Source organism: Eptatretus burgeri, chromosome 14 (assembly GCF_056783735.1).
Source record: "Eptatretus burgeri isolate ZD-2024b chromosome 14, Ebu_testis_v1, whole genome shotgun sequence".
Taxonomy (NCBI): Eukaryota; Metazoa; Chordata; class Myxini; order Myxiniformes; family Myxinidae; genus Eptatretus; species Eptatretus burgeri.
In genome coordinates, this window is record NC_140974.1 from 17,145,243 (window position 1) to 17,160,616 (window position 15,374).

Sequence of the window (15,374 nt, forward strand, 5' to 3'; positions counted from 1 at the left end):
GAACCTTTATGGTGTTCTGTTCCACAGCCGTAACACTATATATATATATATATATATATATATATATATATATATATATATATATATATATATATATATATATATATATATATATTGTTATATATTGTTATGGCTGTGGAAATTCACAATACACTATAAAGGACCTTAGATCAGTTATGAAAACAAGTAATTGTGTAGATATATTTCCCCACCGTTGTTTAAAGGGAATTTCCATGTCCACTGGGCTGTGATCCTTTGAGTTCACCGTTTTTCTTTTCTCTATCATTATTTTGGACCAATCTTACCCCAACAACCAAATCTCCACCACCAACATCATTCCCGAACAACTACAACTCAAACACCACCACCTTCGCCTCCTTACCTCTGCAACTCCATCCCGCAAACATCGCTTCACCGCCATTCTCAAACGACGCCCGCCAACAACCAAACTCCCACCACCTCCGCCTTTCTACCAGACGTCGTGCCATGGGCTGTGAATGCATTCCTTTCGCCTCAAAAAGCGGATCGGGAATGCTTCACGCCCCCTTTTCATCTGCCCAATGGTTGAGCATCGGGTGGTGTAGCCCCGCCTCCGAACCTGCTGTGATCCAGAAATGTACATGTCCGCCCCTCGCCCAGGCTATATAAGCACGAGCACGGCGCAGCTCGCGGCAGAGCAGTCAAGTGGGAGCGGCGGAGTGTCGGCAGAGCAGTCAAGTGGGAGTGGCGGAGTGTCGGCAGGAAAGTCAAGTCTGGAGGGTCTGGAGAGCGCAGAAGAGTGGGAGCAGTGGAGTGGAAGCAGCAGTGTCGGTGGGGCAGTCAAGTCTGCAGTGTAGGCGGGGCAGTCGAGTCAGGGGACGGAGCTCGAAGCCGACGGGAAAGGCAGATGGGGAGTGCTGGAGAGAGCGCACCAACCACGCCAGGAACACGAAGCCAGGTGCAGCTACGCTGACATCGCGGCTTGCCCGCCATCGCGCCACGAGGGCGTGGGTTAGACCCTTCGGTCTCGTGGATCTGGCCGCTCATCCAGGTTCCACACGCATTTGGTCCACGAACCCAATCTGACTCCCTTGTCTATGAGGGGGTTTTTTTCTTGCTTTTTCTTTGAATGCGTGTTGTGGCACCGTGTCTTGTAAAGTCGAAACTGTTTGAGTGCATGTAAATAAACATTGCTTTATTCGGTTGTAACTCTTGCTTGTAAATTGCATTCTTACTGTATGGCTGTGAATATGTGCTTGCCTTGTCTGAGTGCGTAATAAATGTACTTGTCGAACTGTTCCCCGTTTCGTTGCATCCTTTCCCTTGTTTGAAAGTTCCATCTTGCATCACGGAAGGAATTGGTAGTAGGGTGTAAGCACCCGGTAACTAATCACGTCCGTCGGGGCCGGCGATAACACCGCTCGGTTATCACTGAAGCATGGAACGGACCGCTTAAGCGGTTTGTGTCCAAGGCCGGCCAGCGGCGAGGTACGATCGCCCGGTTAACTACCCGCGCAGGTACTTAGGTAGGTCGAGTTTGGCGAACAACCCTATCCTGCGTGGGTGGCCGATTGGCACGATTGTGGTGGGGTCGAAAGACCCACCCGTGACTAGCTCCTGGCGATAGTTCCAAGGAGGGTCACAACTGAATTGTCCGTTCCGGTGGGCGACGTGGTCGCGATTGGAGTTACGCAATCGCTCGCACGCCTGGCGGGCCAGAATTCGTAACTATATATATATATATATATATATATATATATATATATATATATATATATATATATATATATATGTATATATATTTTGTTACGTCTGAGGGGGGGGGGGTATGCATTCAAAGGGTAATTAGGATGTTTAATTAGGTATGCCATGCCGTTCGAGTTTACCAGGATCTTGATGTAATAAGTAGCAATTCAGTGGTGATAAGTTGTCTAGTAAATGTCCATTTCTTTAAGGGGGAAATGATAATTGTCACGTAATTAGATAGGGAGACGGTTTAGGGTAAGTGTGTATGCGTAAACCATTTTAGTATTCCCTGTAGGCTTGCCGTGACGTAACAGGACAGTGCTGCAGATGGCTCCGCCCCTTGATCACGATTGGCAGAAGGCGACGGCGGAGGGCCAATAAAACAGCTCGATTGGAAGTGACGAGGACTCGAGTATAAAAAGGTTCTGTTTGGAAAAGAAGAGGAAGAAGAGTCTTAAAAAGAAAGCGTCTGGTCGAGGCTGTTGGTCTCGGAGCGCGCGCTCTCGTTGCGCTGGTTCGTTCCTCGATTCGTCGTGTCTTGTGGCCTTGCTGTGCCTCGTGCCTCACCTCGGTTGGCTCTGGAGTTCTGCTGGCTCGGAGTACGGGACCGAACGGCGGGCGGACCTGCCTCCCTCTCCTGCTCGCATCTTGGCGCCAGAACTAGCTCCCTGGCGGCTGTGAGCGGTCTTGGGCCAAAACCAGGAGGTCGACACCAGACGAGCGCGATGCCAGCTCGTCCGGCGCCAATCCAGTGACTGTTGCGTTGACACCACGGGCAAGCCTGACCACCAGCTACGTTGTGTGTGTGTGTGTGTGTGTGTGTGTGTGTGTGTGTGTGTGTGTGTGTGTGTGTGTGTGTGTGTGTGTGTGTGTGTGTGTGTGTGTGTGTGTGTGTGTGTGTGTGTGTGTACCTGGCGCCTTAGAGGGTTTGAGATTTGTATATCCATTGGAATTGTTTGTGTTTTCCCCACGCCCGAACCCACACCACCATCCCGTCGAATCGCCCCGGATCCTTCCTCTTGCCGAATCTTATTATTATTTCTGGTTAGAGAAATAAACATTATTAACTCAGTGAAAAGCGATTCGTGCCACCTTCCTCATCCCGTTTGCGGTAGAGCGATTAAAACCGCCATCTTTGGGTTGTTAAAAATAAACCGCCTCCATCGTTTCGGCTCATTCTACGTTGGCGGGACTGTTCATGTCCCGTGAACGTCACAAAAAAAATAAATATATATATATATATATATATATATATATATATATATATATATATATATATATATATATATATATATATATATATATGAGCCTGATGGAGAACCCATGGCCACACCGTCCGTTTGAACATACATCATGTTGTTAAAACTGAATTCCACCTCCCTTGTTGCTGTGTTCATTAATTCAACGAAAACGTGTTATGAGATCATCTGTTCTCCATTCGGCCCATCTCTTGCAAATATCTTTTTAGGCTGTCATGAAATGCAGAAACTGACTGGTCGGCAAGGGGTCGAGTCCCCTATTGTATATTATCGGTATGTTGATGACATTTTTGCCTTGTTTGAGGCTCGCACGGCATGTGACAATTTACAGGCATGGCTCAACACTCTCCATCCAGCACTGAAGTTTACCACGGAGCTGGAGTCGTCAAACACTTAACCGTTTTTGGATGTGTTGGTTGATAGATCCAACCTTGGTTTCACAACATCCATCTTCCGGAAGCCGACTTTCACAGGGCAGTATACTCAGTGAGACTCCTCCACACGATACAAAATCCACGCTAATTTTTCAGCTCCATTTAATAATTTCAGCTCCATTTTTTAATCCATTTCAGCTCCAATTTTTCGCTAATAACAGCTCCACGAGATACAAAATTGTCTTGATCAATATCCTGGTTAACAGAGCACATAGGATTTGTTCACCTTGTAATCTTCCTGCTGAAATTAACAAAATCATGAATATACTCGGTGAGAATGGTTAACCTGAGCATATAGTTAAGAGATACATACACAAGTTTATAAACACGACAAAATATCGGCAGATTGGTCCGGACAAAAATTTGTCCAGTCCATATCAGGATTCCCTGGAAAGGATAATCTTCACGAAGGTTTGAAGTACAAATCAAACATATTGTGTCCAACACGTTTCTGGCTGTGTAACCCCGAGTATCTTTTCCTCTCGCCGTTTGCTGACGTCAGTCAACAGGATGTGCTGCCCACCTCAAAAACCAGCAATGTTATTTATGAGTTTAAGTGCCGATGTGAAGCTCGGTAGGTGGGCCGCACAACAAAAAGATTGGCTGATCCGCTCAAACAACACATCCCCTTGGCAATTCGAAGAAAGATTGTGAGGGTTAGAACACAACCAGTGCAAACATGTCGAAATATCCAGGAACCACTGGCCACTGTACCTGCTTCATCTGCCATTGCGCAGCACCTGGTTGCCAACCCTATCTGTGCAGACCAGTACAATGCAGATATGTTCAGGATATTGAGCCGAGGTCGGAGCTCGTTTCATTTACGTATGTTGGGAGCAACCTTCATCCTTACCACCGATCCAATATTATGTCGTCAAAAGGAATTTGTACGATCTCTGTGTCTCTTTCAGCATGGAAAGATCAAGGGAAGTACGGTAACAAATGGTGAATGGACCTTAGGGGAAACCCATCCCCCCTCTCTCCAGGATGTGGTTGCAAACGTCAATCATCGACTAACTCTGCTCCAGCCAATGGGAGCTCAAGGTGAAGATGATGAGCCGTCCAATGGGCATTCGGATTAACCGTGACGTCATTACGGTTGAACCAATCAGTGTCTACCTTATTGAGATCTGCGTATGAAGCACACGGCTTCACTTCCTTCATTGGCTGCGATTTTTACTCTGAAGAGTGCAGCACGAAAAGCTTCAGTCACTATTATGTCGTGTTTGTTTGTATCCATATTAAAGTTCTGTAGTTCCAAACATCTATTTCTGTATGTATGTATATATATATATATATATATATATATATATATATATATATATATATATATATATATATATATATATATATATATATATATATATATGTATTTATATAGTTGTAGGGTTGGAGGTGGATAAATGTTTGAGGGTGGATATCATCGCCAGTGGGCATGTCGCAGCATGAAAGTTTTGTATTTAAAGTCGCAAGATGCTTTTCCACAAAAAAACGAAGTGTACCGTGATCCTTTAATGACTTGAACCTGCATGCTGTCTTCTGCTCCTTTGAGATGTATGTTCTGTTACCCATTTTCTTGTAGAAAAGCCCCATTTCATCAGCGTAGAACACCTGTTCATGGGCATAGCCATTTTCTGTTCTGAACCCCAGGAAGTCGGGTTTGAACGAATCGTACGTGTGATGGACTCATTCACATGATACTCCTGGCCGATCTCCGCTACACTCATCCCGCTCACACAGCCAGTCGAAAATCATGATTTTTCTCTGCTCATGTCATCACCGATCCAAAACCATGATATTATCTAATCTGTTAACCATCCACTCCCACCCCCACCTCCAAGCCCACCTTCTTCCAAATTTCCATTTTTCTCTTCCTTAAGAATTTGCTTCTGTGTCCTTCTTGTCTACCTCATGCTTTGTCTCCCCCAGGGAAAAATGCTGCATTTAGAACTATAGTATATTGAGAGTTATACGACTCTCATATACTACAATAGTCTGCAGGAAAGGAAAATTACTACAGGAAAGGAAATTACTGCAGGAAAGGAAATTACGACAGGAAAGTTGCCATTTTTGCCTGGGCTACCCCTCATCCTTCCCCACACCCATTATCTCTTCTAGTCTCCATCTATGTTGTCCTTCATTCCTGCTCTAGGTGTTTCCTCCCTTTCTTTACTGTTCCTTTTTCGTGTTGTGTCCTGATCCGTTCAGTGTTCTAGCTCTTCCGCGAGCCTTGACTTTGTTTTCAAAAAAATAAATGGTTGTATTTGCATGTGGAAGAATAATCATTGAGGATTGTTTGTTTGAATATCTTCAATTCACACGCAGGGTCTTCCTGGTTTGAAGGGCGAGAAGGGAGATCGAGGATCTACTGGTGACCGTGTAAGTGTCAGATGCACCGGTTCACCACAACCACCAATGGAAGCACTTCATGATAGGTTTTTGTTTTTGAAATTTTGGAATAAGTTTATGAATGGTAAAGGTTGCATTCTGCCAACATTAATGAAAAAATGCACTGGATGCTTGGAAAGTGTGACCTGTGTGTGATGCCGCCTTAGCATTGGGTCACAAGTAATGTGCTTGTGCCATAGCGATTTATTTTTGGAGTAGAGCGAATATCTGTGAAGCTCGACACAATTTGTGTCTATTTCTCCTGTTGTCTCTCTAAGCATCATTTTATTTTTTTGTAGGGATATTCTGGGAAGGATGGCTCTGTTGGTTACCCAGGCAAACAAGGCCTCAAGGTAAAACACAAGTTGTTTAAACCTCACATTGAGAATGGCATGAGCTCGTCTGTTGACCAAGCAAAATGTGGTGGAGAGTTGCCATTGATACTTCACCGAAAGTGAAGTTGTTTTGTGAATGAAATATCCAGGATTATATCTTCGTTTACCCAATTTTGGCCAGTGTTGCTGCAAGTTCATTTACTCCTCACACAATTTAGCTTGAGATGAATCGCATGACTTTATTCGATCTCCAAACAAGCATCCATTACACGCAACAAACGATACAAAATAATTTATGTGATGAGCGGTCACAATTCTAAGATTCTGTGACATTATTGTAAATCCTGGTCTTTGAATTAACTGTTTGAACCTTCATGTATGTTCTGTTATTATTGAAGCACACGCCAAGAGAAGATGATGACATTGCACAGGATATTAAAATTTTAACAAATATTTTCTGGTTGTTATTCTCCAAGTAATTTGAAAATCTGCAAATTGACTCCTTTCAAATGTTGGCTCCATGTGTACACGCATTCCCTTTCAAGGAATTTCGATGCAGGAGGAAGCGAATTCAGCCGATCAAAGACGACGCTATTATTACCAACCTACGGTTGTTTATCCATGCTCTATCCTCTTTAAATGCTGAATATCAAGCGATATAGTAGCATGTGCCATTTTTAAAGTCTTTGGTCTGACTCAGCCAGGGTTTGAAGCACCGACCTCCCAGACTCAGAGCAGATGCTCGATCTAACCATGACATCATCGAGGCTGGTCGTGATTTTTTTTTAATTTTAAATCAAGTACCGGAAAAAATGTTTCTGCATTTTATTATGCTTTTGTAGTCGACTGTACACATTTATGACAAATGCCCCCAAACTATAACATCGTCACAATGACTGTGTGCCTTGTAAATGTCGCAATGTTGATCCCTACAGGGCGAGAGGGGAGAGGCCGGACCACCTGGATTACCAGGGGAATATGGACAGGATGTGAGTTGTTCATCTAAGATCACATTTGATTGTCAGGGTTTAGTCTCCTGTAATTTTCATTTTTGATTTGCTTCCACACATAACTCTTATTATTAACTCTTATTCATTGAGCAATGTCTGAAAATTATGATTGCGTTCGTGACTAACGAATGTACTCAAGTTCTGCATTTGCTGACAAATTTTTAATGGATGTTATTCAGCTTTCTCTCCACCATAATCAAACTGATGGAATCTTTATCATTGCTGCACACCTCAAATAAATATCTATTCGACAAATCTCCGATCTCTGATGTTCAGTTCTGAGTCTGCCCTGTTTACCCCACCTTGGACACACTGTTCCTTCGAATTCAACAATGAATTGATGTTCTAAATCTCAATCAAGAGCAGATACTAAAAACGGCAGAACTATTTCTCTTTACATCTTCTCATGCCTTTGATCTTGCCTGGCACCCAGCCTTGCTTTACAAGCTGTCGACCAATGCAATTCATGGAGCCTTTCCTGAATTGCTATGTAATTGTCTCAGCAAGTGCGAACAGCAAGTCACTCTGGATCGTATTTTTAACCTCCGCCATCTTCAAAGATGGATGGAGGTTACTGTTTTCACCCCTTTCTGTTTGTTTGTTTGTTTGTTTGTTTGTTTGTTTGTTTGTTGGTTTGCTTGTTTGTGAACAGTATTACGGAAAAACTCCTCGACGGATTTCGACGAAACTTGGTGGGGGGTTAGGTATGGTCCAAGGATCATGCCATTAAATTTTGGACTTGGTTCGAGATTGTTGTTTTGTTCAACAAAAAATTTTTTTTTCGAGAATTGTTCGAAATTGTTCGAGATTTGTTCTCGAACCCCCCCAAAAAAAATTGTTCGAGAAAAAAACATTTTTTTTTGCATATCTACATGTTTTAAGTGATTTCCAACCCCCCCCCCCCCCCAATTTTTTTTTACCCCCCCCAAAATAGATTTTTTTGCATTTCTACGTTTTAAGTGATTTCCACCCCCCCCAAAAAAAAATTGTTGGAGAAATTATTCTTTTTTTTGCATTTCTACATGTTTTAAGTGATTTCCAACCCCCCCAAAAAAATTGTTACCCCCCAAAAAATGGAGAAATTTTTTTGCATTTCTACATGTTTTGAGTGATTTCCAACCCCCCCACAAAAAATTGTCACCCCCCACAAAAAAAATTGTTAGAGAATTTTTTTTTTGGCATTTCTACATATTTTAAGTGATTTCCACCCCCCCCCCCAAAAAAAATTGTTTGAGAAAATTAGTTTTTTTTGCATTTTTACGTTTTAAGTGATTTCCAACCCCCCCCAAAAAAAAATTGTTACCCGCAACCCCCAAAAAAGGGGGAATTTTTTTTTTGCATTTCTACATGTTTTAAGTGATTTCCAACCCCCCCCCAAAAAAAAATTTGTTGGAGAAAAAAAAAATTTTGCAACTTTTTTTTTCAACAAAATTTCGATTTTATTTTTTTTTTTTTTTTTGCATTTTTACATGTTTTAAGTTATTTCAAACCCCCCTCCCCGCCCCCCCAAAAAAAAATGTTGGAGAAAAGAACTATAACTCTCAGCACTGTTGACATCATATTTAATGAATAAGATATAAGGTTCACTTGAGTGACCCAGCAGTATTGGGGGCGGAGGTTTTGCACTCTCCCGAGTGCTCCCCCTCTAGTTTCTTGTGCTTTACCGATTAAATCTGGTATAACATGCTGTGATATTTTCGGACCAAAATAATTATTGATCTACATCGGTGACCTCTGTTCTTCCCTTGAAAATCCTATGTTACATTGTTTTGTTTTTTTAAAATAACGCCACCCTGTATAGAACAGAACACCACACATCCAAGAGGAAGATTGCTGTGGGATCCCTGTCTGCAGATCTGGAAAAAAAAATGTTGTTTTCAATTCAGGAAAGTCCCATACTTTCACTCTATCTCTCATAAAGAACAGCCGTTGATCCCCAGCACTTTCCCATCCAAGTTTAATTTTGGGGCTAACCCCAGGAAGAGATGCAGCCTCTGTGGCTACTTGGCTTCACTATCTGTCATCAACTGTCTTGGGCATGAGTTCATATCTCCAAACTGCATGTTTCAATGGCTGGCCATTTTATCTTAGTCTTCTCTGCAGAGCCACTCAATTCTGTGCGGTACCTGAAGGCAGTTCACTGAAGTCTTTTCAAATTATTGGCACCTTTTGGCAGAAGGCCAAGCCCACAATATTTTATCTGTCCAACCACAACACCCTACCCCCACCCTACCTCGACCAGCCTCTTGCATTCATAGAAGAATCTACACTTGGTTACCCTCTCCAAGTCTAACTTGGATTAGTCCTTCATCACACTTTTCTCTCACCTGTGGAACCCTCTGCAGGTGCCTGCCTTATCATGCTCTGTTACCCCCATTGTTTCTTTCACTCCTTCTCCCGATATATTCTCTTCACGCTGATCACCTGACCTCATCACACTTCTGTGCAAGAAAAAGTATCTGTAGCATGTTGTGTATCATGAAGAAGTATCCTTTGGCGGTATTATCTTGTATTATCTTGAAAAAGTATTATCTTGAGATAATATCAATTTTAAAAAACATTTTGTTTTTATTTATTTTTTGTGTTTCATATTCGTATCCGTGTTGCTGTTGTTTCAAAATTTGTCTCAAGGACCACTTCATTTTCGTGAGAGTCGACCGACCCTGCTAATCTTGAAAATGGTCAGAATGTAACGAAACGCACTGCACAAATCATGGTGGACTCGGAACTTGCCACGGCTAAACGTATTGATTTTCCAAGGCCAACATTTGTTCCTATCAAGTCTTCTCCAGCTTGAAAACAACTTACGTGGTTTAATAAAGTCATCATCAAGTCAGTTTGGAAGCCAGGGGCTTTAAATCCCACCAAAGGACCGTAAATCAAAGGTTTAGACCAGAACCTCAAACAACTAACTAAAGGAGAAAAAAAAATCGATCGTGCCTTTTGTTGACTGATGTGGATGAAAATGATTTGACTCAAAGAAAGGTGACTGTATTTGGTGCCTCCTCAGTGACAACTTTCTACCTCTGTCGACAAGCATGAACATATAAACTCAATTATCCATTCCAAATGTAAATTAAATATTTAATTAATAATAATATATATTAACTATAACAATCAGAATCGGTTGGCTGTAATTATTTACATGTCAAGTTTTGATTGATTCATGGCATCTCCTATGATTTTTGACAGGGTATCCAAGGACCTTCAGGACCAGCAGGACCACCAGGTGTTGCTGGACAACCGGTAAGAATCCATCATTTGAAAACAACAAAAAAGTACAATTTTACTGCTAACCTTTCGATCCTTGATGGTTTATAATAAATATCATCATTATCGTTATTGACAGGGATTTGCAGGCACGAAAGGTCCTCCAGGAAATGCTGGCCCGAAAGGAGACAAGGTCAGTCTGTTGGGAGTACTTGTGCTCATTCAAAGTGAATTTTCTGACAATATATGTACTATGTGACCAAAAGGCAGAGCTTGTTATGAAAATCTAAGAATCAGCTTCGATTTAGAAAATTATATTTAAAATTGAAATTAAATTTGAGGATCAGCTTTGAGCTAAATGTGTTTCCTTACCAGGGTGGTCGAGGGCAAAATGGAGAGAGAGGACAAAGGGGGAATTCTGGTCCTTCTGGTCAACCAGGAATTCAAGGTCCTCCAGGAGAGGGAGAACGTGGCTCCCCAGTAAGAAAGATATCTAAATTATACCATCATCTTCAGAAGTAAATTCATTTTTATTGTTTCATAAATTCATCATTACCCCGCACAAGTGAAGCAAAAAGTGTGGTAAAGCAATAGGTTCACTTCTGTCTGTCCATCCAGCCATCCACAAACGTCAGTATATGATCGAGGAACAACTTCATTTCTATTGAATGTTATATCTTGAACACGAATCAGAACATGAATCGGAAAACATACCTGTAGTTAACAGTGCTTTGGCTTTGATTTAGTCCCAATTGCACAGGTGCAGAGGGAGCGAGATAATCTTTTTACTCTGTCTGCTTGTCCAGCAGTCAAACAAAATTGAAAATTATTCCAAACAGAAAACTTAATGGTTTTAAGGACATCATAAAGGACACATACAACAGGCATGAATAACTAATGTAATGTGTTCGATAAGGTGTTATATTAGCCACTGTGTCAACAGCAGTAAACATCCAGAATTAATTTATTTCTACAACCTTTACAATTTCTTTTGTTTAAATTTAATGAGACACTTGAACATTCCATCCATCCATTGGGGCCATACTCTGTGCAGAGCATTGGTGCTGCCTAAGCAGTCTCCTTGGCTATTGGGCACAATCCTGACAGGTCACCACTCTGACACAGGATACAAGCAAGCTGGCACTCATTTTTCCAATCTCAGAAGGATGACGAGCAGAGTCAACCCCACCTGGTATGAATTCAACAGCCGAGTGGGATTTGAACTCAGGATCCAAGGATCCCAAGCCCACGACCCTAACCATTAAGCCAGCACCAGGCATATACTTGAACGTTGTAGACCACAAATCACCTTCTTTTTGCTTTGAAGAACCTCCAGTTTTGCAGCACTTGGACATGTTATATAACACTGCATTAATGTCACTAAATGTCTGGATTTCTTTTCATTATTCATTAATAGCAAATATCACCCGTCGCTTCACTGATGGGTATACCAAAGGGGGAAGGGAGAAAAAGTGTGGGGGAGAGGGAGAAAGGGGTGGGGATGAGAGTGGGGAGAGTGAAGAGGTGGAGGGGTGGGGGAGTGAGGAGGGGTGGGGGTGTGAGGGGGTGGTGGAGCAATGAGGAGTGGGGAAAGGGAAGACAGTGTGAGGTAAGAGGAAGGGAAGGCAGGCGTGTGGTGGAGCATTAATTACGATTCATACTGTTTCATCAAATTGATTCTGCAAAGAATAACAGTGAAGATGGAAACAAAGTAATGTCTGGAATCAATTTTCTATCGGTCATACTATAAACACGGGCTGGAAAGAAACACCGCCGGACGCATCCGGAGCGAAGCCGTCAGGACACAAACTGCTCAGACACATCCGAAGACAAGTTCACATCCAGACGCGTTCGGAGACAAACTCCTGTCCAGACAAGTATGGAGCCAAGCTGTCCAAAGACAAACACTGTCTGGACGCATCCAGAGACAATCACCGCCCGGACACATTCAGGGAGAAACACCGCCGGATGCATCAAGGGACAAACACTGCCTGCACATGTCCAGAGATAAACTCCTGTCCAGACAAAAAGAATGGCCGGCCACATTCGGAGACGAATGCCAGCTGGACACATCTGGAGCCAAGCTGTCCAGAACAAATTCCCCTCTGTAGACAAACACCACCCAAACACGTCCAGAGGCAAACACCACCCGAACACGTCCAGAGACAAACACCGTCCAGACATAACCACCATCTGAATATGGAGAGAGAGAGAGAGACAGACAGACAGACAGACAGACAGACAGACAGACAGACAGACAGACAGACAGACAGACAGACAGACAGACAGACAGACAGACAGACGTAGTGGGGTTACAGAAACAATATGTTATGCTTTATGAACAACACACACACACACACACACACACGCACACGCACACGCACACGCACACGCACACGCACACGCACACGCACACGCACACACACACACTTGTGTTTGGCCATTATCGGCAATTTTTCGGGAATCGGCAGTTTGGAGTCTGTGTGAATACCGACTATGAATTGATATTGGGTGCCTACTGCATTCAACGCAAAAACCTTGAGTACCTTTCACCGAAAAGCAATGATGCATTGATAAAGATGTTTCAGGGATATGTTCACAAACATTTATCTTTGTAAACAGTTGCGTGTAATGGGTGGGAAAAATTTTGGCTCGGTCATTTAGAAAACACGTTAATATGTCAAACGGTTCAGAAATCGGGTGTTATTTCACAACTCACTCAGAATGACGAAGCACAAACCACTCGCTCAGGGTAACGGAGCACGAACCACTCACTCAGAATGGCGGAGCACAAACCACTCACTCAGGGTGATGGAGCATGAACCACTCGTTCAGGATGATGGAGCACGAAGCACTCGCTCAGGATGACTGAGCATGAACCACTCGCTCAGGATAACGAAGCACAAAGCACTTGCTCAGGATGATGGAGCATGAACCACTCACTCAGGATGACGGAGCATGAACCACTCGCTCAGGATAACGAAGCACAAAGCACTTGCTCAGGATGATGGAGCATGGACCACTCACTCAGGGTGATGCAGCACGAACCACTCACTTAGGGTGATGGAACATGAACCAGTCACTCAGCGTGACGGAGCACAAACCACTCGCTCAGGGTAACGGAGCACGAACCACTCACTCAGGATGACGGAGCATGAACCACTCACTCAGGGTGACGGAGCACGAACCACTCACTCAGGGTGACGGAACATGAACCAGTCACTCAGCGTGACAGAGCACAAACCACTCACTCAGGGTGACGGAGCACGAACCCCTCACTCAGGATGACTGAGCATGAACCACTTGCTCAGGATGACGGAATATGAACCAGTCACTCAACGTGACAGAGCACGAACCACTCGCTCAGGGTAACGGAGCACGAACTACTCACTCAGAATGACGGAGCATAAATCACTCGCTCAGGGTGATGGAGCATGAACCCCTCATTCAAGGTGATGGAGCATGATCCACTCGTTCAGGATGACGGAGCACGATTCACTCGCTCAGGATGACTGAGCATGAACCACGCGCTCAGGGTGATGGAGCATGAACCACTCTCTCAGGGTGACAGAGCACGAACCACTCACTCAGGGTGATGGAGCACGAACCACTCGCTCAGGGTGACAGAGCACAGACCACTCGCTCAGGGTGACGGAGCACGAACCACTCGATCAGGGTGATGGAGCACGAACCACTCGCTCAGGGTGACAGATCACAAACCACTCACTCAGGGTGACGGAGCAAGAACTACTCACTCAGGGTGATGGAGCAAGAACTACTCACTCTGAATGACGTGAGGTGGCAAAAGCATTCGCAGTGAGTGAACAATTTGCTCAGCATGATGTATCGCAGTACCACTATCGACAATGGGTGCTCGGCAAGTGGCTTAAATATTCAATCAAGCACTCCAATTAATTGGTTGATGATGAACACCTGACCAGGCTGTCACATCTTGCTTACCAGAAAGGATCCCTTTAACTTTCACGCCTGTCTTCACCGCGCATGCAGCAGCTAATTAAATAATTTTAATGAATTCGTTCAAATGAAGATTTTTTTCCACAAAAGAGTTGCTGCTTAATACAGAACAACCCTGGAGATATTGTAAAGTTCAATCGCCCGTGAAATATACATTGCAGAAAATCTGCCATGTTGCCTGCTTGTCTGTGTACATGTCACATGGTACATCAGTTTGCGGTCCGCGCAAACGGTATAACTTTATTTTAAAACTCCCATTTTCACCAGATTTGCTTTGATTCCCCGTAGAGCATCTCACAGAACCTCGGAAAATATAGACACATATCTGGCAGACACTATGGATAGACAGTCCCTCTGGGGGACAGGGCATGAGGTCAAGCATTGAATGCATTAAATCATAGAACTCAATGAATCTCGTTAATTTTGGCACATTCCTTTATTTTTTGTTCAATCAATATAATTCTCCAAACAGTATAAAAAGACAAGTTTAATGTTTTGGAAATTTCACATTTTCTCATGTATATTTGGAGAAGGAGGGAACGTAGCCTTGCTTGCTTCAAGTAAGTAGGTATATCGGCTTAATTATATGACTCATTAATTTCTTTGAATTATCAGATTTCACTCCAGATTTCGAGTTATTTCGTCTGGATGATACCCGATCCTCAAAACCGAAATAAAATTTCGATGATTTACTTTATTCAGTCTGTGAGAGTAGATCGTGGAAAATCGGATCATATAATGCATGAAATCACTCATAGCTCCTAATTTGAAAACTATAGTACTTACAAAAGCTACATATATACAGCGATTTGTAGCTCTGATGAACAGGCATTCGATAATATGAGTGAGGAAAGTGAAAAATAACAAACTTTATCATGAAGAATTTTTTGTGGCCTGTTCCAATTCAAGGCATGGTTGAGCAGGCCAAAAAACATGGCGGCTTCAAACCTCAGCGAGTTTACCCAGGATACACCTTAAAACCCCATATAAAGCGGTGACCGAGGATATGCCTGATATAGGATATAATTAAATAAGGCC

The 15,374-nt window shown here is 43.1% G+C and overlaps 1 protein-coding gene across 8 annotated transcripts in view; it reads left to right on the forward strand.

The window, feature by feature from the left end:
- The window catches only part of LOC147012715 (uncharacterized), a 286,616-nt gene that overhangs the window by 182,350 nt on the left and 88,892 nt on the right, over positions 1 to 15,374 (forward strand). For all 8 annotated transcript variants that reach the window (XM_085853811.1, XM_085853813.1, XM_085853814.1 and 5 more), the window contains 6 exons: positions 5,744 to 5,797; positions 6,106 to 6,159; positions 7,077 to 7,130; positions 10,344 to 10,397; positions 10,501 to 10,554; positions 10,737 to 10,841. In XM_085853811.1, coding sequence (XP_085709937.1) covers positions 5,744 to 5,797; positions 6,106 to 6,159; positions 7,077 to 7,130; positions 10,344 to 10,397; positions 10,501 to 10,554; positions 10,737 to 10,841 — 375 coding nt within the window. The remainder of the gene's footprint in view (positions 1 to 5,743; positions 5,798 to 6,105; positions 6,160 to 7,076; positions 7,131 to 10,343; positions 10,398 to 10,500; positions 10,555 to 10,736; positions 10,842 to 15,374) is intronic.